Source organism: Physella acuta, unplaced genomic scaffold (genome assembly GCF_028476545.2).
Source record: "Physella acuta isolate Inbredline_101_S28 unplaced genomic scaffold, ASM2847654v3 ptg000212l, whole genome shotgun sequence".
Taxonomy (NCBI): Eukaryota; Metazoa; Mollusca; class Gastropoda; family Physidae; genus Physella; species Physella acuta.
The window spans coordinates 549202-576395 of NW_026731731.1; the positions used below are offsets into that span (position 1 = coordinate 549202).

At 38.1% G+C, this 27194-nt stretch overlaps 1 protein-coding gene across 1 annotated transcript in view; it reads left to right on the forward strand.

Moving 5' to 3' along the window:
- LOC131937524 (inositol 1,4,5-trisphosphate receptor type 3) overlaps window positions 1-27194 on the forward strand; it is a 69123-nt gene that overhangs the window by 31839 nt on the left and 10090 nt on the right. Inside the window, exons 7-14 of the mRNA XM_059295018.1 lie at window positions 7583-7663; window positions 8233-8330; window positions 8917-9004; window positions 15377-15464; window positions 22300-22317; window positions 25134-25241; window positions 25782-25927; window positions 26777-26855. Coding sequence (XP_059151001.1) covers window positions 7583-7663; window positions 8233-8330; window positions 8917-9004; window positions 15377-15464; window positions 22300-22317; window positions 25134-25241; window positions 25782-25927; window positions 26777-26855 — 706 coding nt within the window. The remainder of the gene's footprint in view (window positions 1-7582; window positions 7664-8232; window positions 8331-8916; window positions 9005-15376; window positions 15465-22299; window positions 22318-25133; window positions 25242-25781; window positions 25928-26776; window positions 26856-27194) is intronic.

The following is a 27194-nucleotide window of genomic DNA, read 5'->3' on the forward strand; positions in this document are numbered from 1 at the left end:
CTCAACAAAGCTAGAGAACACTTTATCTGTCTGTTTGTTTTGTCTATGCTGTGATGTTATGTTCATTTGTAGATACCGAGTGTTGATTTTTTTTTCAATTTTGTTATTATCTGATGATAGGTGAAGCAGATTTGAACTCATTGTTTTTATACCGGGACATGCAAGCATGATTTGGTTAGAGCGATGCAGTCATTTTACTTTTCACGTAGCTGGCTCGACTCAGAGTAGTCTCACTAGCTCATGTGACGTCCCAATGACACAGTGACGCTCAATGATTCAGTGACGTCATAAAAAATAAGTGACGTCCCAATGGATAAGTGACGTCCCAATAATTCTGTGACGTCCCAATGATACAGGTACGTCCCAAGGAATAAGTGACGTCCCAATGAGTCCCTCTAGTTCAGGGATGTCTAAAAAATTCAGACACGTCTCACTGACTCAAAAGCTTTCTTCTTTCTGAGGGACGTCCAACTAACTCAAGGACGTGTCACTAACGTCCCACTGGCCCGAGCACTCGCCGCTAGCAGTAGAGCGTCTTCAGATCTCAAGTCACGTGACTGCACCTGACACACGCGCGTGTAGTGCCATGTCATTTTGACACACCTGACTTTTACATGTGATATAAAAACACATCATTATAACACATATGTAGCAAGAAATTATGTGTACACCTTAGCAGTTTCACCCCCTCCCCCCCCCCCCCCACATTTTAGAGTGTAATGCTGAGTCAGCAATCTACCCAGCACCTTTGCCGACCCTCGGCATTAAACTATACGTCCTCAGAACTGACGTCATTAAGGCGGTGTCGGTCTACACACTTGTTTAGTAAAGGGAGACTCCCTTTCATCGCTGCTAAAAATAAAACGGGAAACCCCGATAACTTTTTCCTGTCACCGTTTCGTCCCGCGCGCCACTTTACATAAACATTATTTTCCCATTAGTGTCAGCAGACAAGGACCCACCTTCTCCACACACGACACACACTACCCCACACCTAACGACTCACCCTCCCCACACACGACACACACTACCCCACACCTAACGACTCACCCTCCCCACATCCGACACACACTACCCCACACCTAACGACTCACCCTCCCCACATCCGACACACACTACCCCACACCTAACGACTCACCCTCCCCACATCCGACACCTTCCCACACACGACACACACAACCCCACACCCGACACACACTACCCCACACCTAACGATTATTATCCCCACACCAGACACCTCCCCACACCCGACACACACAACCCCACACCCAACGACTCACCCTCCCCACACGCTTTAGTCAGGCATGCTGCAGGGCAAGGCGCGCGACGTAATCAGTCTCTACTTACCTTACATCTCCATACACGCTACTCTTATCATTACCCCGACCTTCACCCCGATCTGACTCACAAAGTAATCCTAAACTTGTATCTTATCATAACCCTAACCTGACTCACAAAGTAATCCTAACCTTGTATCTTACCCTAACCCCAATCTTACTCACAAAGTAATCCTAACCTTGTAATTTACCATAACTCCTGCACTCAACTTCACCTTAACTTTGACACAATTCCTGAAGCTAACCTTAACCCTAGCCTTGACACTAAGCAGCATAAAAGGACATCGAAATCTTTACTGTATGAATGTCTTTTTTTTCTCTTACAAGCACCGCTTTTAGAACCTCAAATACAACACCCACTCTACGTCTCTAATGAAGCTGCGACCAGCTAGTAAAGAAAAAAAAATGTAATAGTTTTTCTTTTCCTAAGAAGCGATTGCCCCCTCCCCCATGTTTTACGGTTCAGCAGCTCTGGTACCCAAATACTTTGATGGCGTCTGACCTTCAGTGACCTTCCATCGTAACCTGTGAAGGTCATAAACAGAAAACACTCTCTAAACGAATGGTCTCTTGAAACGAATGCTCTAAAACGTTCGTCTCGATATACGAACTACTTATAACGTTGTCTCGACAACCGACCACAGTAAAAATCAAACTCATACTGTTAAATCATCTTTAATGATTTTCCACTCCGATAACGAAATCAGCTGTGTTTCTTATACTGAAACTCATCAAAAGAAATGACGTTTTTGTTTTTTTCTAAGCCAGTCTCCCATATTTGAATGTATAGGAATCTTGTCATTTTTTTCATTCAAACGTCCAGCATGTTTCTGGGAAAATATTAATCAAATCCAGGTTTGGGTGCAGTGTTAAGCAAATCACGTGATATTCATGGCCTCCGAATCACGTGGTATGAATAGCCCCAACATGCCAACGTGGCGGATTAATGGAGGCGTTCGTACCACGTGACACGGGGGATATTTCCGTCACACAGCAAGGTGATGATTAATGATAGTTGGATGGTTATCGGGGATGTTATGTTTTGTTTTGTTGTTTTTGTGTACATCGCTGTACGATTCTGTGTTTGTTATGCTAATGCGTATGTGTTGATGGGCCTGTGTCGAGCGCGCATGTTCACTGCGCATCGCTTTGTTGCTTGTTGGTATGTAGGTATGTAACATTGCTACTAATTAATATGCGGGAGGTTTGTTGGATGAAGCTCGCGCTTTTGTTCGCTAAATTTAGCCTTCTTGTTTATTTTGTGACGTAGAGTCAAGGTTACTCGAGTCGTCGGGGTGACGTCAGACTAGCGCCAAAGTGTAACAAAATCAAGGGTGTTTTTGTTGCCTGTGTGTATCGATATTTGTGTTTTTACTTGTTTTTACATTTTACTTGTTAGCCTTTAGACCTAAAAAACATTTTCTTTTTGGCCGTTAGACCAACCAAAATATTTTACTTTTTGGCCGTTAGACCAACCAAAATATTTTACTTGTTGGCCTTTAGACCTAAAAAAAACATTTTACTTTTTGGCCGTTAGACCAACCAAAATATTTTACTTGTTGGCCGTTAGACCAACCAAAATATTTTACTTGTTGGCCGTTAGACCAACCAAAATATTTTACTTTTTGGCCGTTAGATCAACCAAAATATTTTACTTGTTGGCCTTTAGACCTAAAAAAACATTTTACTTTTTGGCCGTTAGACCAACCAAAATATTTTACTTGTTGGCCGTTAGACCAACCAAAATATTTTACTTGCTGGCCGTTAGACCTAAAAAAACATTTTACTTGTTGGCCGTTAGACCAACCAAAACAACATGATCTCTTTGAGCCTGGAGATAATGTTTTGAGTTTTTTTAAGTTTGCTTGATCAAAAAAAAAAAAATTTTATACCAGTTTTTCACACGTGTTCTATTTGTCTTTGATGCGAAGACTTAACTGGCAGACCTCTACACTCAAACAGGTGAAGGGGCGTGTCTGGTATAGTTTATGGTCGATATTTTACCTGTAGGTGTGGTCAATTACAGCTAATGAACTTGAAGCCAAAGAACTTGTAAATTACGAATTGTATATGTGTTTCTTAAAGGTGATCCAAAGTGTGAAATAAGTCGGATAATTTCTGTGGGTTTTTTTTTTATAATTGGGACGTCCATTTAATGAGTTACTTTTAATAATGGGGACGTTAATCCTGTTTTATGTGTTAACATGCTTTAGTCTAGCCATTGTGTGTATGGGGGGAGAGGGGGGGACGCTGGAGGTTGTCAATCATCGTGTAATATCTTTATCCACCCAGGTCTGAAATATGTTTGAACTAAAATGTAAATCGTTCGTCTATAATATAAAACATGTAAAAGAGCTTACCGATATCAAGCGGGTAATCCTTGGATAAGCCTTCAAACGAGCCGTTAATTATGCATGTTGTAAGGTTTTAATGAAATAATTAACACAATTAATTAATTATCACCCTTTAATATGTCATTTATCCTTATGTATAATTCCATGTCATTTGAGTAATAAAGTTCTTAAGTGACGACAGTTAGTATGTGGTAATAGGGGGTGGGGACTCACTTATAAAAGAGCTTCGACATTCGAACTCCCAAAAGCATTATAGATATTACGGAAATTCCATTATTATAAGGAAGAAATAAGAATATCGAAGAATTGAAGATATGCATGTGATATTGTATGGAGGAATAATTCATCAAGCTTTGATCTATGCTTGTAATTTTTCATTGATATATTATGTATCTTCAAAAAAAAAGTTTTAAATCATCTTCGGGGGAAATCATTTCCGGTGACGTTTATTTTTGACATGCGCATTATCGACTAAAATCTCGTTTTCCGGGGTGTCAACGTTTTTCTCTAGACGCCAGTGCATCATATCGCCAATACATTTGATTTACAACCCCATCTACAGGGGGCAATAAAATCTTGTCGCCCTGGGTCGGAACATGGAAATCATACCCACGTTTTTTTATTTAACGAGACTTGACGAGGTTTTAAATTCTGGTTGTACCAGATTCATGGCCATTGTAAGAGAGCTGGTCCTACCAGATCTATGGCCATTGGAGCTGGTCCTACCAGATCTAGGGCCATTGGAGCTGGTCCTACCAGATCTAGGGCCATTGGAGCTGGTCCTACCAGATCTAGGGCCATTGTAAGAGAGCTGCTCCTACCAGATCTAGGGCCATTGGAGCTGGTCCTACCAGATCTAAGGGGGTTATAAAAGAGCTGGACCCTACAACACAGCGGTGTGTACCCGTTAGTAGGCTTTCAGGCGGTGCAGATGTAGAAAGTCTGAGCTTCTTGGTTTGCGACTTGCGAGACCTCGAGATAATCGGCTTCCCGAAAAGTGAGACTTCAAACGCTGTAGGCATGCCTATGTAAGAAACTGACTTGAGCATAGACGCCTGCATGAAAGTAAAGGTTGAGGGGGGAGGGGTGGAGATACTTTAAAGGGGGCAGCGATTGTGGGTCGGGATATTTAGATGAAAGCAACTGTTTTGGATGAGTGATATATTACGTCGATTTTCTCGGAAGTAACTAAATAACTACAATCTCAGTAATCTAAAAAGTATAACTTGTTTCCTTCAAAAAGTTTAGTACGTACGGTATTGGCATGCATACAACCACCGCGGTCCAACCCTTGCCTCAACTACTAGTAAATTCATCAAGTCTGCTGAGCTGACCGTACGTCTATTGTATACGACTACTAGAACGGGTGTGTAAAACTGCCGGGGGAAAAAACCCCACGAAAACTGACAATCACTGAACCGCCCCTACCCGACCAACCACGTGACACTGACCCCCGCTCCCTGACGAAAATTGGAACCTGGTAATTAACTAATCCAGTTTTCATTCTCTGCAGACACGTGCATGGCCCAAATCATTACAGCCCTCGTGAGGGGCGGGGAATTTCTCGGCTGGGATGGGAGTGAGGCGTTATCCGGTGCCAACGATATTATCCGGAAAATGCCGGCTTTTTTTCTACTTTCCATTAGATGTACGATTAATAAAATAAATGATTTTGTCCGATTCCTTATTTCCCCCCCCCCCCCTCCCCCACCCCACCTCCACCCATTCTCGTCATTGCACACAAAAGTTCTCATATTTTGCCGTCCGTACAAAAATCACATGTGGGCTTATACAATGGCGTCACTAGGTCGGGTGTCTACCTCACGTATACAGTGACGTCACTATGTCGAGTGGTTCACCCGTGTGGTAATGGAGGGTATCAATTCCCCCCCCCCCCCCACCCGTCTCCAGCAATTAAGCACTTTTGGTTTGTATAACCTTCCCTCCCTTTGCTATTTTATTAGTGTAAATGCATAAGATATTATTTCGGCAGTAAATTTTAAAACTTTTTTTTTTGTGTCACCGCCTAAATAGTGTCATCCCCCACCCCCTTTCTGCCATGTGACTTTTTGTTAGCGATCACGTGCTCTACTCTCGACTGCGCTGACCCATGTAACTATACAGGTCTAACATTTCCACCCCTACACACGCATGCTCCCTCCAGAATTTTTCTAACACCGTGCCGTCTGGTTATTAAACGCATCAGCGGATTGCGACGGAGCCCAATATTTAGGGCACAATAATATTATCTTTGTAACCAGGTGTACAGATTCGTTTTGATACAAGTCACATGGGGGGGGGGCAGATTGCCTTCAGCCAGGGCCCACGATTAATTTTAGTCAAGATCCTTAATTAGATTTTAGCTGGAGGCCCTGATATATTTCAACTAGGAGGCACGGACAGAATTAAATTAGAGGGGGGGGGATAGAGGTCAGCTATCATCCTCTCTCAATCGCAACAGATAGGTTTCAGCCAGTGAGGTTAGATTACAACTAAGTGACCCAGAAAGATTTCCGCCAGCTTCCTCCCCCAGTTTTTACCGTCTAAGTCTACAAAAATAGACTGGTCAACTCCTAGTAATAAGTTTCTCCACTTTGTAAAACATTATCCCCCCTACTTACTGCTGCTTAGGACAGAAGGTGGGTTAGGCTTAGAGGTATCAAAGTGGCTAATGTTCGGCACCTTTCATACAGAGATGGCTCTTGTAAAGTGAATAAAAGCAATAAACCTTCACCTAAAGATTACATCAGTGATGGGCATGAAGGTTTCACCGTAAACTAATTCAACACCCCCAACCCTCGTTTCACCACCCCCTCCCCCCCCCCCCGGGTCCGCCCATTTGTTGTGTACCCTGCACTACGTGATTGTGGAAAGGTTTCTCGTGTTACATGGCCCGGGGTACGGCTGTAGCCTTCCCGGGGGTGGCGACCTGTGTATACGGGACAGGGTCCAGTACACAGACCAGCGCACCTCGCCACTGTGTTTTGTTGTCGTATATCTGTTGGCATTCCATTTTTATAATTAGTCCCTCTGTCCCATCTGTGTGTGTGTGGGGGGGGAGGGGCGGGAGGGGTGTACATGTGTACACTCTCGAAAAGGGGCAACAAAGGAGTGTAGAGATGTATAAATTTACAGAGTTTACTAGTATCGGCTATGAATCAGAAAGTCATGGTTGAATTAACCAGTATTTGCCAGCTGTAAATTAAACGAATAGTTTACAACCAGGTGCTCTGCTCTTGTGTAGTGAAGCGTATCCAAACATGTGCTGTTCCCGTGTGTTAGTCATGGGTCAAAGGTCATGTTGCGATGTCACAATATTGACAACTTGCATACTTTCTAGAAGAACCAGCACTAGCCAATGAGCTGGTTATCAGAGTTTCTTTCAGTCATCTCTTTGAAGAAAGTCTACCGCCCCATCCCCGAACGAATGGAATTTTTATAGAAAATATATGTCCGCCCCACACCCCGGAAATTTTAGTCAGCTTCCCCCCCCCCCCCCCCCCCTCCCCGGAGGAAAAAAGTCTGGAAGAAACACTGTTGGTTATGATTAAATTTAGTTAACTTTACCCAAATATATGAAGTGGTTATTATCAAGTTTAAGTACTCCACATCAGCTATCCCCCCTCCCCCGTGCCGTCTGCTCTCCTGTGCCAGTTACCTATCATGACTGGCTAAACAGGCACCACCTGTCCAGATTATAGAAGACAAAATATATTGTCGCCATCTACTTCAGCTCTGTAGTTGGCAAACTTGTATTTGGCTTGTTTAAACTAGTTCCACGTAGCTTTGTTTGTCCTATAACAGGCCTCTATCACCCCCACCCTATGCCAGGCAAACATTAGGGCTGAGGCAACTCAAGCTTATAATCTCATCTCTTCCCTCTGTCAACAGATGATGCTCCAAGAGTATAATGCCAAGAATGCTCAGTTCCGGATTCTGCCTCAATACAAGGTCAAGTCAGAAGGCGAAGTCGTAAGTCATTCTTTCAGGTCATCTCGTTAGTTATAAGTCTTATATAGCATTTTATATGTCATTTCTTGAGGTCTTCTCGTTAGTTGTAAGTCATTAAAGTCATATCGTTATTTGTGCGTGATTTATAGACGTCTTTGGTCATTCGAAGTCATGCTGCAAGTTATCAGGCATTAATAAAGTGGTACTAGCTGACGTAGGGTTTGTCGGATCAAATAAACCATCCAGCCCTTCTCAATCAAGAGCTCCCAGCAAGTTGTAAACTATCAACATTCAACATATCTGCTGGTCTTTGAACTCACAGCTCTTCTTGTTATTACTGTTTCAATTAGACACGAGCACCTTAATTACCACAGCCTGACTTTATATATGGCTGGGTTTAGTTTATTAGGTAGACTACATTTTAAGAAAGTGTGAGTTCAGTTAAAGGCGAACAGCACTGTAATGTGAACACGTTGTTAAAGGCGATCGGCGCTCAAGTGTGAACACGTTGTTAAAGGCGAACAGCGCTGTAATGTGAACACGTTGTTAAAGGCAAGCAGCGCTGTAATGTGAACACGTTGTTGTTGCAGGTACAAATCTACGACCAGATTATCTTCGAGAGCATCAAGTCACCTGGCCACTTCTTCCATGCCAGTTCAGGTTTCCAGATCGACCACTTCGTGTACGGGTGAGCGGATCTGTGTGTTGTACCTGCGTCAGTGCTTACATACCTGATAACTGTCGGTAGCCAATACAGACAGGTAGCCAGTAGTGGCTAGCCGATTTGATTAGTGCTAGCTAGTTAGTATTGACTACATGAATATTGGCTACCTGAGTAAGTATTAACTACCTGTGTCAGTATTAACTACCTGTGTATGTATTAACTACCTGAGTCAGTATTAACTACCTGAGCCATTATTAACTACCTGAGCCAGTATTAACTACCTGAGTCAGTGTTAACTACCAGAGTAAGTGTTAACTGCCTGAGTCAGTATTAACTACCTGAGTCAGTATTAACTACCAGAGTAAGTGTTAACTACCTGAGTCAGTATTAACTACCTGAGTCAGTATTAACTACCTGAGTCAGTATTAACTACATGAGTCAGTATTAACTACCTGAGTCAGTATTAACTACTCAATTTTATTTCTACCTATTAGCCACTTATACCAGTGACTGCCTTAATTAGACAAACTAAATATTCAGGCTCCGTTAATAATAAGACTCAAGCTCAACTACTGTAGATTTCATCGGGTGACCTTGACCTCTGTTTCAGGTCAGAGTTGAACCTAGGTGTGGAGCGGTCTGGATTCACCTTGGTTCGGTTCTGCAAGGAAAACCCTGACCTTGAACTCTTCGTGAAGGTTATTCATCTTTTCTTCTTTGGCATTCAGTATTGTTAGCTGCGTGTATAATTATATCGTATCTAAGTCTGTGTGAATTTTTCTTTTGTTGCCTAGAGTAACTTCCCTTAGAGAAAGAAATGTGTTTTCTCCCAATGAAACCATACAACCATTAGTAAACTAGCCCACACAATGATGAAATCCTCACCCTTTCCTACCACATATTGCAGTTATTTTGTCCATATTTCAATGTTTAGCATAGAACTTGTTCATTCCTCATGCTTTACATAGCCGCCACTTATAATGTTACATTGTGGTTTGTAAAATATTGGTTCATATTGTGGTGATGATGGCCTAATAGGGTACAAGTGATTAATTAAATGCTCCATGGAGAAGCATTGTTGATTTATAACAAGCGACAATGGTATAGTTTTAAGGGGTCGTCCATAAATAACGTATCACTCGTAGGGGAAGGGGGGTCGTTAATTTTGTGACGGTGTGTGATGAGGGGGAGGGGGGGGAGGGTTCAAATGATGTGACGTCACACTTTTGATTTATAAAAAAGCAATGTGAGAAAACATATTTTAGACGTTATTTCGCGTTTTAGAAACAAATTTCAATAAATTGTAATGGAATTGATTAAAATACTCTATGTTGACAGAGCTCAGGCAAAAAAAAATATCGATGTTTTAAGAAAACTTCAATTGCGATTTTGAGAGGGGTTGAACGCTGAGGAATTGGGGGGGGGGGGGGGGGGGGTATAGGAAATCATAGGGGAAGGGAATGTAAAAATGTATCTCTCCAAATGTGGATGTTATTCTGCATTAGCCTTTAGTGCGAGTCTCTCGTGGAATGTCAATAGGCCATCACCGCCCAAAAATATAATCACCAATAAATAACATACAACTGACCATACAAGCCACAATAGAAAGCTTACAACTGACCATACACGCCCCCATTAAAAGCCTGCAACTAAACTTACAAGCCCCAAAAGAAAGCCAACTACTGACCCATACAACCCCCAATAGAAAGCCTATAACTGACCAATAAAGCCACAATAGAAAGCCTACAACTAAACTTACAATTCCCAATAGAAAGCCTACAACTTACCATACAAGCCCCCATTTAAAGCTTACAACTAGATCATACAAGCCCCAATAAAAATCCTACAGCTGACCATACAAGTCCCTAATAGAAAGCTTACAACTGACCATACAAGCCCCCATTGAAAGCCTACAACTAAACTTACAAGCCCCAATAGAACGCCTATAGCTGACCATACAAGCCCCCATTGAAAGCCTACAACTACATCATACTGTTTAGCTGGTGTTGAACGTTTGGCGTGCTTTAAAACATTTCCGTTCGTCTTTCTTTTCTTCTGTTTTTCTTTCTACTTTCCTCTCTGTTTTCATCATCGTTCATTGTCTTCTGTTTCCTCTCAGCTTTGTTTTATCCGTGTGAGCTTGTCTCTGATCATTCCTCAAATAACCTAAATTAGCTGAGGGGCGTAACTCCTGAAGGTGCGGCTATATTGTCTCCCCTTAAAATTATCCCAAACATTTCCCACTAAACAGCCTTCACTAAACACTCATAATCCAAGGATCATTAGATTTAAATTAAGGGGGAAAAATATTTTCCTGCTTAATCTATGTGGGATTTGTGTTAACAATTGTTTTTTTTTATCACCTTTTACTAAAAAAATATTCTGTTATGTATTACAAAAACAACAACATGGATAAGAGCCAATTTTAATGAGTCTAAGAACCGTCCATAAATGACGTCACGCAGCTATACCTTATTTTAACACGCCACCCCCACCCGTCCTCCTCCCCCCCCCAACCGTCCTTCTCCCCCCCCCCCCCCACCCCACCCCTGACCAAACCCATAACTTTGTCACAAAAGAGAGCCTATCGACCTACCTAAAAATTGAACCATCCATTTTTACTTTAACCAATTCGTGCTTTAATATATGATTACCTAACAAGCTTAGAATATAATTATACTAGGGTTTTTTTTTCAGTAACGCATCATTAAAAAAAGTCAGACCTCCCTGAACCCCACCCCCAAACTCCACCCTAATGCGCGTGACATCATTTACAGACGTCACTTTACAACAATTTTACTGTTCATTTAACACACTCTTTCTTCTAAATGTTCTTCTATTTTATTTATTTTTACTTGGATGTGCTATCTAGTCTAAATTTTAAATTTTCAACAAGTTATTTACATACTCAGTAAGTCTTGTTTATGTTCCAGAAATTCTTGTACATGTTTCAACAAATTATAAACATGTTAGAGTAAGTCCTATACAATATGTTCCAACTAATTCTGTACAAGAATATGTACATTTCTGTACAATTTCCAACAAATTAAGTACCTGCTCCAACAAATGATGTACATGTTCCAACACGCTCTGTACATGTTTCAACAAATTATGTACATGTTCCAACGCGCTCTGTACATGTTTCAACAAATTATGTACATGTTCCAACACGCTCTGTACATGTTTCAACAAATTATATACATGTTCCAACACGCTCTGTACATGTTTCAACAAATTATGTACATGTTCCAACACGCTCTGTACATGTTTCAACAAATTATGTACATGTTCCAACAAATCTTGTACATGTTTCAACAAATTATGTACATGTTCCAACACGCTCTGTACCTATCTTAACAAAGTATATACATGTTTGAACAAGTCCTGTACAATATGTTCCAACAAGTCTTGTACATGTTCCAACAAATCCTGTACATATCCCAAGAACCTCGTACATGTCCCAACAGTTTATACCGTGCAACAAATCGCACAACAAATCTCCGATCGTTTTGACCAAGTTTTGTTCTGTTTCAGCGAGGCATCTCCGTAAGGCCCAAATACATCAAGGTATAGAACCCTCCAGCTTTTGTTTTTCACCTCTCTATACACGGTGTTCATATCTGTTTACTCGTCTTTATACAGCTATTCCGATAAACAGTTCCTTATTTCTCCCCTTTTGTTCATATGCCTGATGCAGTTGCTACATGTATACCATTATATTTATCAACAAAGCAAAATGTGTGACATATTACGTATATCCCTGTGTGGTATTTATCGTTGATTAGTGTGGATGTGTGCCTCGTGTAGACTGAGGTTGACCCCGTGAACACTCCTGCTATGATCATAAGGAATCTCCAAAGGAATGAATCTCTGTACCTAATTGTGGCCAATTTTCGAAAAACGTTTCTGGCTATGTGCTCGTTTTTTTGTGTCAGGGGTATCAAACACACGACACGAGGGCCGCGTCCGGCTATTGTATTATTGACTAACTTATTGCAATCTTTTTTTTTAATTAATGATGTGATGGTTTATTCGCTGCAGAAAATCAATGTATTTATCAATACGATTTCACTTCAGAAAAATGCTTAGAAATGACTCAAAGTGTAATGATATTTAAATCAAATCCAGACATTTTGGGAACATAATTTTTGCTTGTAGTGTCGATTTTTAGATCCATGTATTTTATTAACTTGAATTGCAGAACAATCTAGTTTCTCAATAGTTACCGCACAAATGTTCACTCTTTAGCAGCAATATAAAAGTTTCTTTTTGATAATCTCCCTTTTCAATTATTTTATCATTAATTTAATCTCCTCATTTGTGACAACTGGCGTGATAATCTAATATTCATAATAGATACTAAGTTGACCGGGAACAAGACATCAGGTAGTTTCCCGGCCATTACCCCCCCCCCCCCCCCCCCGATCAATTACCTCATCCCCCTGCAGTATGTTACACTATTAACCTTTGGCGGTAGACCGGACGAGGCCCGCGGTTTGTTTTAATTTGACACCACTGGTCTACATGTTAGCAGTAGTCTGTCTTGTGTGTATATATATATATATATATATATATATATATATATATATATATATATATATATATATATATATGTAATGGTATGTGGCTCTGTGTGTACTCGTGTAGATCAATATACCATACTAGAACAAATGTTATATATAACACCAAACTGTTGAATGTCTAAAACTCGAGCTCTCTCTCTTTCAGTTTCTTTAATTTTTTTCCTTATCTTTATTTTCCTATTTCTGGATTTTCTTATAATTTTTCTAAAGATTATTTAAAGTATTTAAATAGCTTATCCTTCCCTACACGCTATTCTATTTTTAAGATATGTTTCAACCTAAGAATTTTTTAATTTTTTAGTAGTAGCTAATGCTAGCACACGTATTTTTCTTATATCTACGAAATATTAATCTAAAAACTGTTTCTATAATGCACTCCATGTAATGCAGAGAATGAACTCGTATACTCAAATTTATAAAGCTTTTTCTTGTACAAAAAATTAGAGGCATAAAACTGTATCGGCTTAGCGTAGGCTACATTTACGGGACATGGTACACAATTATATAATTAGTTTTACTATTAGATTTACTATGGAAATAAAACTTGCTTTATGCTATTACGTGTACAATTAATTTACAATGGTTAATTTATTATTATTTAGTGTTTGGTTTTAATTTTGCTCTATTTTAACGAGAAAAAAAATGAAAACTTTTATCAGAATATTGTGATATGATTGCCCAGGTAAGTTTTGATAGTAGCACCTCTCACTATACGAACAACGTGACAATGTTTTATTTCTATTACTTTTAGAATCAATTGTCTACTGAAAATAGGTCCCAATTCCCCACAAAAGATACAAATCTACGAATTCATCATAGAAGTTTATAGGGATCGTGAATGTTACATAAAAACAAAATCTATATTAACAACCATCCCACCCCACCCCACATAATGTGTTATACCAATAAACAGATCACCCATGCTCATGAAATACTTTTAAATAATTACACATACAGTTTTTTCTAGAAACAATATAGGCCTACCAAAAAAGATTAGCGAGAATTTTAAGAAAAGCAAATAATCGAAACCAAGTTTTATATAACGTGGATCTTGACCACCAACACACCCCATATAACACAATATAACACATCACATAACACAGTAAGACACTCCAATGACACAGTATAACACCCCATATAACACAGTATAACACAATATAACACCCCATATAACACAGTATAACACCCCATATAACACAGTATAACACCCCATATAACACAGTATAACACCACATATAACACAGTATAACACCCCATACAACACAGTATAACAGCTCATATAACACAATATAACACCCCAAATGACACAGTTTATTGACAATATAAAGGTATTCCCTGACACGGTTGGGGGGGGGGGTCTAATCTAATCCCTAAGCTTATAATAAACTATCGGGTCAGTACAAGTCTGGCTAAACTCAGACTTTTAAAATCCTAACCTTAGTAGTCTAAAATAAAACAAAAAATATATATATATATATATATATAATTTATTGTACTAAAAAATTGGAACCAAATAAACACTAATAATCAATTCAAATACTACACAATTACAAAAAAAGCAAAAGTGACAACACACCCAATCGAACTACAAACAGACAAGAAATAGTTCCTAATACAACAACAATACGACATGAAACATACACCCAATCGAACTACAAACAAACAAGAAATAGTTCCTAATACAACAACAATACGACATAAAACATACACCCAATCGAACTACAAACAAACAAGAAATAGCTCCTAATACAACAACAATACGACATGAAGCATAAAGTGAGACCATACACGAAAACAAACTGTATAAATAATAACAAAATATATTCACAAAACACTAAGCAGCCCCAAACAAAGGTAACAAATAATGCCCAAGCCATAATGGCGGACTAAATTAAAAACAACAATCCTCAACAGGAACAAAAAGCTAAATTCGCTTTTTATTTAAAGCAGTGAAATAATAATTAAATTTAAAAAACTCCCCAGCCCCTTACATAAATAAACACCGCTAGTCTGACTTCTTGTTAAATAACATTCACGATCTCGCACATGAAAAATAAATGTATTGCTGCTGTCTAGTAGTGACCAAATATCGCTATGTTCTGTACCATGTTTGTTAATGTTGTTCTATTTCAGGTACAGGGTTCAAAATATTGCATTGAAATAAACCTTCACACCCCACACACCCACACTTAACACCCACACGCAGATAGTTCCATAAGAGATCAATAAAAGGCTTATTTTTAAAAATTAAAAACATCACATTTTATTTTTAAAATACCAGTTACAAAAAAATCAACACCTCCAGCTACCCCAATGTTTTGCCATCCCCTCCCCACCTCCTAGACAGCTCTTGGCCCTAACCCTTACCACATAGAACATATACAGGTTGATCAACGGTCAAACAAATGAAACGACATACTGACAGCTAGGGCACAGGCCTGACTCCCATGCCTAGACACTAACACTGACGACCATCTCTCTCCACAGGGCGGCAGCGTCATTCGACTCTTCCACAAGGAGCTCGAGGCGTACCTGGTCGCGGAGGGCTTGTTTGATGACGAGGTCACAGAAGACGGTGAGAGAATTTACCTTCATCCCCCCCCCACTCTCTTACTCTGCTTGGATGCAGGTTCCCCCCACCCCTCCCCTCGATGTAGCCCCCCCATGTGTTGTCTTGTTTATCCTGTTACCCCTAGCAACTATTTTTTCTGCATTGTTTTATTTGCCATGAACGTACTCTCGTTATCAGAAATTACGTTTTTTCACGTGCAGTATTTTCGCGTGTAGTATTTTCACATGAAGTATTTCCACGCTAAGAGAAACAAGATTTAACGTATGAATTACGGATTAAAAACTTCAAAAATTTAATTTTTTTTCGATTGTTTAACCATTTTCAAGAGCATTAAAAACTCACATTTTAAAAATTGTCTGTAACAAAAATATTGGCTAAAAATGTGATAAAACGATGTTTTGATGAGAAAAAGGGAAAAAAGAACGTTACGATTATACTCTGTGGTCTATCTTAGCTCCTTGCTGATTGTTGTGGATAAAAAAATGTTTATAATAATTATAGAAAAGCCAATTAAAAGTGTATGATTAATTATTTTTAAAATAATAAAAATGGTACATTACATGATGTACTCTCACGTTAATTAGCTTTTTTTGGCTTGAGACTAATTAATTAACCTTTAACCAGTTGGTCAGGCCGTCATGTCGTGTAAGCTAGGACCCATTGGCTGGGTGCCGCCCCATCAACATCATCACCGACTTTGGTGGCGCTACGGTCGCCAAACAAAGGGGAGAGAACCAATCTCTCTGAGTGCCTGGTTCATTTGATGGTCTCTCCTGTCAGTTGTGGTGGGGGGGGGGGGGTAGTAGTGACGTCACGCGGGGCTGGAACCACGCCATTGGTTTCGTGTGCCAGGTGTAGTGTCCCAGAGGTCCTACATCAACGAACAAGGTCCTTCATGTCCTAAAGTTATCTCGCTTGAACAAGATCCTACAGGTCCTAAGGTTGACGTAAACATACACTGTCCTAGAGGTCCTAACGTTGTCTGACGTAAAACAAACAAGGTCCTAAATGTCCTAAAATTATCCCACATGAACGAACAATGCCCTAGAGGTCCTAAGGTTGTCTGACGTAAAACAAACAAGGTCCTAAATGTCCTAAAATTATCCCACATGAACGAACAATGCCCTAGAGGTCCTAAGGTTGTCTGACGTAAAACAAACAAGGTCCTAAATTTATCCCACATGAACGAACAAGGTCCTAGAGGTCCTGGGGTTGTCTGACGTAAAGAAACACGTTGTTAAAGATCAGATTGGTTTAGATTTTGGAAATTTTTAAATCAGAAATGACCACAGACACGTACACCCACCAGTATCTTAACAAACCTTAATTAATGTAAGAGTTAATTAGTAGGGAAACCTGTTAGCTAATTTTAAACATACACAGAGCTCCACTAGATCCATTGGGCAGATGAAGTAGAGTTCAAGTTTTTCCACCTTAGCTTTTGAAGGGAAGGTGCCCAGTCGCATTTATTTTCTCCAAAGTGAGGCAGGTACCCATCAGAGCTGGGTAGACTCAGGGTCGTGCTACAGTCACAAGTCCGAACTTGAGACTTTCGGGCTATTCACCGAAAGCTCTACCATTTGACAACGCCGTCCCAATTTTAAACAAGAAGGTCTTATATAGGCTCTTCAGACAGTCAACATCAAACTTAAAAAACTGCTGTAAACTCCAACTACAGTACCTACACTAGATCAAACTAATCATGGTTAGCTAATTAACGGACACTGTTAAGGAATAATCCTAATACGCGATTTTTTTTCTTAAATTTTGTTTAAATAGACCGACATAACGGAAATACCCGCTGTGTAGATTACGTCATATAAATAGAATACTGCGGACGCACAATGGAAATTCCCGTTCCTATTGCCAGTTTCGCTTTTTTTTATAGGGGAGATGATTCGTATCAATTTTACTTTGTAATGCCCTCCCTTGACTGAGTCAACACGCAATATTTGAATTCCGTCTCGCCATTTTATTTAGATTGACACGCGAAGCAGCGTAGGAAATCAGGGGGCAATTAGACTTTCTTTTTTAACAGCATGAGCTTATTTTATTCCATCTAACTGAGATGTGAGCTTATAAGTGGCCACTGGGATTTCAGAGCGATTTGACGAAAATACTTTTAATCGCAGGGTTTTGATCATGGATAAAATAAAATTGGAAAAAAGTAACATATTGTAAAAAAAATAGGACTGATTGATCTCCCCTAAACTTTCTAGTATTTTAAGTTTTTTTAATAGAAAAAAGTCGATTAGAAAAAGAATTGCACACCAAATGAACGCACCAATGTGGGTATAATTGCGCGAAGTATTATTACTTTATAAAGGCAACATTGATTAATTTTAATAGTTTAGTTAATTATCAAATTAAGTCACATTGAATGTCATAGTGCATTGACATCGAGTCTTGACTTAAATGAAAAGTTTGAAAGAAATCGGTCTAGTAGAATTACTACTTCCGGCCACCAAATGCATTCAAAATTTGAGAAAACACGATTTTACTCTAGGTGAAGCAGTACCCAAAGTAGGGATACTTTAAAAAAAAGAGAATTAGAGTAGAGTACTACTTCCGATTATCGGAGTTTACTGAAAAATTGAAAGCAATCCAAGTATATGAAATCGCATCTATCTGAATGAGATAGGCATATTCTACTCTGTTCACATGGAAATAAAGTACCACTTCCGGTTAACTAAAATCATTCAAAAGTTGAAAGAAACCTGCGCATACAGTTAAAACTTCTATATGAAATTTTGTCCGCCGACCGTAAACGGTGCTCTAGTTATCGGCTTTTGAGAAGCCAAAAGTATAGTTTCACTTTTGGTTCCTGGAAATTACTCAATAGTTGAGAGAAAACGAGAAATTTGAGATGTTACACATGTATGAAATGTCGTTAATCTTACTGAAACTGTACTCAAGTTATCGTGTTCACGTACACGCATAACTCGGCTTGGTTGTAAAACGTCACAGTTTGTCAAAATCTCGATTTAGTTTTTACACGATTACATCCTTTATATTCCGTATACAATAAAACATTGAGATGTAAAACGGCGAAAACTGTCAAAAATATGTTTATTACTTATCATGATTACAATACTTCATCTCCGTATAAGAGAAAGTAAAACGACGCAACACAACAGAGTATCATTCAGTCATCAGCGAGCAGGGAACGCTTTCCTAGTTGTTTGGTTTTCTTATTGTTTTCTTGTACACAGAGGAACAATAAGAATTATCCGTTTAACTATCACCTTAGCCATCCCTCTATATAAAGTTTAAATGCCACCTTAGCTATCACTCTATATAAAGTTTAAAATACCACCTTAGCCATCCTTCTAAACAACAACAACGATTCCATTAAATACCACGGTAAGTATAACTATTACCATCTATCTAAATAGCACTTTAAAAAATCCTTCTACACACCATAACTTACAGTAAACTCCGCTATTGTCATCTTAATTTGATCCCACCCCTGCCCTCCTGACTTCAGACACCCCTGCCCTCCTGACTACCACACCCTATCCCCGTGGGTAGCCTTCAGACACCCCTGCCCTCCTGACTAGACTACCACACCCTGTCCCCGTGGGTAGCCTTCAGACACCCCTGCCCTCCTGACTAGACTACCACACCCTATCCCGAGGGTGGCCTACAGAGCCGAGTGAGGACGCCGAATCATCAAGAAATCAAATCATCTTTGGTCATCTTTAACAAATCATCTTTGGTCATCTTTAACAAATCATCTTTGGTCATCTTTAACAAATCATCTTTGGTCATCTTTAACAAATCATCTTTGGTCATCTTTAACAAATCATCTTTGGTCATCTTTAACAAAGCATCTTTGATCATCTTTAACAAATCATCTTTGGTCATCTTTAACAAAGCATCTTTGGTCATCTTTAACAAAGCATCTTTGGTCATCTTTAACAAATCATTTTTGGTCATCTTTAACAAATCATCTTTGGTCATCTTTAACAAATCATCTTTGATCATCTTTAACAAATCATCTTTGATCATCTTTAACAAATCATCTTTGGTCATCTTTAACAAAGCATCTTTGGTCATCTTTAACAAATCATCTTTGGTCATCTTTAACAAAGCATCTTTGGTCATCTTTAACAAATCATCTTTGATCATCTTTAACAAATCATCTTTGGTCATCTTTAACAAATCATCTTTGATCATCTTTAACAAATCATCTTTGGTCATCTTTAACAAATCATCTTTGATCATCTTTAACAAATCATCATTGATCATCTTTAACAAATCATCTTTGGTCATCTTTAACAAATCATCTTTGGTCATCTTTAACAAATCATCTTTGATCATCTTTAACGAATCATCTTTGGTCATCTTTAACAAATCATCTTTGATCATCTTTAACAAATCATCTTTGGTCATCTTTAACAAATCATCTTTGGTCATCTTTAACAAATCATCTTTGATCATAATTAACAAATCATCTTTGGTCATCTTTAACAAAGCATCTTTGGTCATCTTTAACAAATCATCTTTGATCATCTTTAACAAATCATTTTTGGTCATCTTTAACAAATCATCTTTGGTCATCTTTAACAAATCATCTTTGGTCATCTTTAACAAATCATCTTTGATCATCTTTAACAAATCATCTTTGGTCATCTTTAACAAATCATCTTTGATCATCTTTAACAAATCATCTTTGGTCATCTTTAACAAAGCATCTTTGGTCATCTTTAACAAAGCATCTTTGGTCATCTTTAACAAATCATTTTTGGTCATCTTTAACAAATCATCTTTGGTCATCTTTAACAAATCATCTTTGATCATCTTTAACAAATCATCTTTGATCATCTTTAACAAATCATCTTTGGTCATCTTTAACAAAGCATCTTTGGTCATCTTTAACAAATCATCTTTGGTCATCTTTAACAAAGCATCTTTGGTCATCTTTAACAAATCATCTTTGATCATCTTTAACAAATCATCTTTGGTCATCTTTAACAAATCATCTTTGATCATCTTTAACAAATCATCTTTGGTCATCTTTAACAAATCATCTTTGATCATCTTTAACAAATCATCATTGATCATCTTTAACAAATCATCTTTGGTCATCTTTAACAAATCATCTTTGGTCATCTTTAACAAATCATCTTTGATCATCTTTAACGAATCATCTTTGGTCATCTTTAACAAATCATCTTTGATCATAATTAACAAATCATCTTTGGTCATCTTTAACAAATCATCTTTGGTCATCTTTAACAAATCATCTTTGATCATCTTTAACAAAGCATTCATTCTATTATTATACACCAACGGTCACTTGTGCCACTGCACCTTCCCTAAAAATCATAATAATTTTGATGCCCCCCCCCTTAAAATTAAGCATTCTATTCATGCGTGTGTGTATGCAGATTGGCGGCGGGGTGTGCGGAGGGGGCCCGTATTTGTCTATAGCAGGGGTCGGCAACCTTTTGGGACGGAAGAGCCAAAAGTTACAATTTACCACATTTCACAGTTTTTAAAGAGCCACAATCATTTTTATTTCAATATTATGATATCTGATTAGGTATATATATATATATATATATATATATATATATATATATATATATATATATATTTATATATTTATATATAAATTACATTTAAAATAAATAGCTTAAAATATGAGATAATATTTATTCATATAAAAACATACACATGTTTCGCACAAAACATATTAAAGTAGTTTAGCAAGCTCTGCTCGAAATTAGAAACTTTACATGGTTATTAGATCTAGGGCCTATATCTTTAATTACTGAGTATTGCAGACTAATATTTTATGAGTTTTAAAAATAAATTAAAATAATTATTAATATTTGTGCATGGAGCTGAAGAGCCGCATCTTGACATCAAAAGAGCCGCATGCGGCTCGCGAGCCGCAGGTTGCCGACCCCTGGTCTATAGGAAGAGCGTTATTCTGTGTTTAGCACATTATGGGAATTTTCATCCATACATTTTATTTCATCTTTGATGAAAAAAAAATTCTTTTTTTTTAATCAAAAATATTTATACTTTTCAGTCAATAGGATTTACTTCGGAGATCGTTAATTAAAAGTGAAATTCTTATTTATTAAAATAATTATTTAAGAATTTTTTTGCTTTTACATTTAAATTATAGTCAATAATTTTACCAAATTTAATAACACATAACAATTTAACATAAGCTTAAGAAATAGTATATTAAACTACAAATAAAATAGCAATAAACTTAAAAGGTTGTTTTGAAACTATTAGAATTTTACTCTATTCAAATACATTTAGGGAAATGTCAGAGGTTGTCTCCCTTGAAAAGAAAAGTATCAACTTGTGCTAGTGATTGATCTACAACCGGAAAATCAATCCTAATATTTACATATATATATTGTTATATATCTGACTCGCTAAAATTAGCCGACAAGCGATTTTAACATCTCCCGCAATATCTGGAGAAAATGGATAGATCGTCATCATAATTGATTTTCGGATGTTTGATAATGTTATTGCTGACAAGCGCCATTGTTGTAGCTTATCTAGTATAGCGATTGCCTCGTTAAATCAACACACGAAACTTGTTCTCACGGCTGATGATATCAGCTTTGACTTGAAACGATTTTTCACTTGGAAACAAAAAAATTGTACTGTGGGTAACCTTTGAACTCTACTGGGAGCAACGACCCGTGACAGAAACGACCGTCAGGATCTCAGAAATATTATACTTGAACTCGATGATATGGTGTATGACGTATGAACATCCTGTGGGGTTGTTTCCCCCACAGTATGTTGCCAGGTTGCATGCTCTCCTGTGTTCTAACCCTTGCATTGTCTGCTTCTACAGCGCAGATCATTCAAGACGGTATGGCCAGATTTTTATTTTTCCTAAGCCAAACTAACATTTCTATTAGATTTTAACTTCACTGTGTGTGGCCTGTCTGACCTCGGCAGAGTGCATGGGCGTAGCTGGCTCGATACAGCCGAGGCTGGCTTGTACTTCCATTGTGTTCTTTTCAAATGGATCCAGTAGTTACGCCCTTGCATGCGTGTCTGTATCAAACTCCCTCATAAACTCAATATAAAAAAAAAACCAAATAAATAAATATTTAAAAATTGTGTTGTCATTTTTTTTTTAAACCAAAACATTTCCTTTTATTCAATGTGAGAGTAAGCGACATTTCCCCAGTGTGTTCTTACCTGTCATGCATTGTTGTGCGTGTGTGTGTGTCGTTCTTGCGTGCTTGTTGTTTAACACGTCACCAATTTATTGCTTTATTTGATTCTAATTTAAAGTGCTCATCAATTTTAAGTATGCAATGTTCTAACATTTTCTGCTTGTTGAAATTATGGCCTCTCCCAGGGTGATCAAATTTAACGCCTCTATTCAAGTCAAAGTAATTTAGCTTACATATTTAAACGCCTACGTTCAAGTCAAAGTGATTTAGCTTACATACTTTAACGCATCTATTCAAGACAAAGTTGTAAAGTTGGAGTGATAAAAAGAAAACAAAAATTACTAGTTACTGAAGCACCCCATGATAAACATTAACATTTTAAGAAATTTTGTATTTAATATTAAATTAACTAGAATACCATGATCAAAACTTTTACTGAAAAGTTACTTTCAAATTTAATTTTATAATGAAAATAATGCATTAAATGCCGTCACTAATGTTGTTTTTTTTAAAGCTGTAGATTTAAAATGAAAAAAAACACGTAAAAACTAATAAGAAATATTAAAATGTTCAGTTTATTTAACTTTGTCAGTAAGCCAACAAATTCTAAAAATAGAAGCAAGTTGGTCTTTTTTTGTTTTCTGATGAATGGTAAAGCGAAAAATAAATTAGCAGCCACTTTTTTGAATGTGTAAAAGATATCATTATAAATCAACCAAGCATTTTAATTACTAATCCCGTTGATTAATTATTTTAAATTAAACACGTCTTTTGGTTGACCAGTTCTATTTCTTTAAAAAAAAATTCAATTTGCTTGCTTTTAACATTTTGAAATTGTGCTTGCATTTTTTTTTCATTCTTTCATTTTTAAAAATAATTTTACGGTTTGGTGGTATTGTTTTTTTAAAACACTTATCAAAGCAATCAACGTAAAATATATTTCCATTTGCATTTTTATTGAACTGGATTAATGATGACAAAACGTATTCAAGTCCCGTTTTTTAAAACTATTTGCATTTTTTGAAACCCAATTATTTTTACAGTTGTTTTTTATAAGATAGAATTAGATCTAACCACTGATTGTTTTAAAAACAGTTTAAAAAAGTGTTACCGTGTTATATTGTGTTTGAAGTATTTAACGTATATAAAATAGATTTCGGCAAAATGTTTTCAGAAGGTAATGTCAAAGTTAAGTTTATGGGCGGGGAAGGGGTGACGTTTTTTTTTATCGTCGTTTGAAGCAATTTTGTTCTGTTGGTGCCACGCTGGCCACACTAGATGGCCCATGGTGTGTCGTTGTTGTGCTGGCCACACAGCATGGCCCATTGTGTGTCGTTGTTGTGCTGGCCACACAGCATGGCCCATGGTTGTTGTGCTGGCCACACTAGATGGCCCATGGTGTGTCGTTGTGCTGTCTACACAGGATGGCCCATAGTTGTTGTGCTGGCCACACATGATGGCCCATGGTTGTTGTGCTGGCCACACTAGATGGCCCATGGTGTGTCGTTGTGATGTCTACATAGGATGGCCCATAGTTGTTGTGCTGGCCACACAGGATGGCCCATGCTGTGTTGTTGTTGTGCTGGCCACATGGCCCATGGTGTGTCGTTGTTGTGCTGGCCACATGGCCTATGGTGCTGCTGTGTTGTCTGTGTTCATGTCCCCGGCACATGTTTAGACTCCTAGACTTGACTAGACCAACTTTGGAATGCGTGCATGGTTCAACCACCCCGTCAACTCGATTCAGGTTACACCGGTTAAACCAGAGGATACACACCGGTTAAACCAGAGGATATATTTCATTTTCGACGGGCTCTTAAAAAACAAAATTAAATATTTAAAAAAAATCTGAACTTTTTAAAATAATCCGTTAGTTTTTGAAAATAATTCATATAACAAAGTGTTGTATTTTTTTTTCGGAAAAGTTGTCAGCATTTTTCTACTATTTTTCTTTTGTAATGCTGTTTACTTTTAAGCATGAACTATTTGAACTGAAATCTTGTCGTTGAAAGCATAAATTATAAAATTAACTTTTTGTAATTCTTAAACAACTAATCAACAAACTTAAGATTTACTAATATTACTAACCATTCGGATTTGTTCACTAAAATCGTTAACAAAGCTTATAGGCTGTCTATTTATAGAACAGCACGATTTTATTTTGGTGGTTTCTGGGTTTTCGTAGCTTTTGGAGTTGAGGACGCATTCTAAATTTAGATCTGTTTTTAGATTACTAACACATTGTCTTGATGCTCAAGTAATTGTGCCTGTATACCTATATCAGAAAACTTAATGAAATTTTATCTTTTTGCTTAAAATGTTCAATTTTGAAAGTTTAAGTCTATATAAAGTTTGTCAATAATTTGGCAGACCATTAACTTTAGACAGTTTGTATTTTAACAAAACCAATCAACCACTAATAAAGGACCTTAAGTCTTCAAATGTCCTCGTGCTCCATGAAGTACAGGAAGTGACGTCATTAAAATGACGTATGTTTTTACAGTGCATTTCCGGATCCGAGTGATGGACCAGCATAAGCCTAGGACCCTGTCCCCGCCCTCTTCCGGCAACACCTTCTGGCAAATCGAGGCAGAGACCAGCATACTGTATGGTGAGATCGACATTCCTTTCTTGTATATCAATAATTTTGTATAAATGCATAATATGGTCAATATGTTTTTGCGTATGACGAATGTCTTTGCTAATTTTTTTTTTTTTTTTTTTTTTATTGTTGTTGTTTTTCAAAACTAATATCAAACTTTTTATTTTACTTTTAAAGAAAGATGTTCTGTTAATTCCACTAAAATAATGATCACATGATATGTGTTTGTGTTTAACATTAGTTTATGGGAGAATATTTGCTCATAGAAAGCCTGGATAAAATAGAGAACTGAAGTAGTGTAAATTAGCGTTTGGGTATCTTAACAAGTTATCCAAAAATCCTTTCAAGCTACTACATTATTTTAATTGTTTATTCGGTTATTCAGACATTTTTCATCTCCAAAGTATCATAAGTAACACCCCCCCCCCCCTCCTCCACCCGTTTTCCCGTTGATCATGTACACATTTAGTACTCTAAACCCTCGTGAATATCGGGAGCACACATTACATAGGTTATTTACGAGTTATAGAGTCCCCCGTCTTTGTACAGGTGAAATCATTCGGTGGGAGCAACAGGTGCGATTACGTCACATGACAACCCGGAAGTACCTGAGTATCGACGCCAACCATGAGATCTCTCTGACAATCGACAACGAGGACCCAAAGACTGTCTTTAGGCTGCATTCTGTGCTCAGTGTAAGTCTGTCTTGTTGTCTGTCCTCTGTGTAAGTCTGTCTTTAGGCTGCATTCTGTCCTCAGTGTAAGTCTGTCTTTAGGCTGCATTCTGTCCTCAGTGTAAGTCTGTCTTTAGGCTACATTCTGTCCTCAGTGTAAGTCTGTCTTTAGGCTGCATTCTGTCCTCAGTGTAAGTCTGTCTTTAGGCTGCATTCTGTCCTTAGTGTAAGTCTGTCTTGTCTGTCCTCAGTGTAAGTCTGTCTTGTTGTCTGTCCTCAGTGTAAGTCTGTTGTTGTCTGTTTTTGGTTTGTCTGTCCTCAGTGTAAGTTTGTCTTGTTGACTGTCCTCAGTGTAAGTCTGTTGTTGTCTGTTTTTGGTTTGTCTGTCCTCAGTCTAAGTTTGTCTTGTTGTCTGTCTGTCCTCAGTATAAGTTTGTCTTGTTGTCTGTCCTCAGTGTAAGTTTGTCTTGTTGTCTGTCTGTCCTCAGTGTAAGTTTGTCTTGTTGTCTGTCCTCAGTGTAAGTTTGTCTTGTTGTCTGTCTGTCCTCAGTGTAAATTTGTCTTGTTGTCTGTCCTCAGTGTAAGTTTGTCTTGTTGTCTGTCTGTCCTCAGTGTAAATTTGTCTTGTTGTCTGTCCTCAGTGTAAGTCTGTTGTTGTCTTTTTTTGGTTTGTCTGTCCTCAGTCTAAGTTTGTCTTGTTGTCTGTCTGTCCTCAGTGTAAGTTTGTCTTGTTGTCTGTCCTCAGTGTAAGTTTGTCTTGTTGTCTGTCCTCAGTGTAAGTCTGTCTTGTTGTTTGTCCTCAGTGTAAGTTTGTCTTGTTGTCTGTCTGTCCTAGATAGCCCTCAATGTATAAAACGTTGACCACTTTCAGGAACGGGACGAGATCCACTTCGAGAGTTACGCTAGGATAGAGCACGTGCTGACAGGTTTTTGGCTCCACGCTCTCAAAGGTGAGTTGTCTTCTCAAAGGTCAAAGGTGAGTGATCATCTCAATGTCAAAGGTAAGTGGTCATCGCAAGGTCAAAAGTGAGTACTCATTTCGAGGTCAAAGGAGAGTATCATCTCAAGTTCAATAGTGAGTAGTCACCCCACGTCCAAAGGTGAGCAGTCATGCCAAGCTCAAAGGTGAGTAGTCATGCCAAGGTCAAAGGTGAGTAGTCGTCTAAAGGCTTAAGGTCAAGGCTAACAACTGGGGGTGCCATACAAAAGTGAGTTGTCATCACAAATAATCTTAAGACTAAAAACTACTGTTTCCATCTTACACTCAAGGCATACATGTTGTTGTGAGT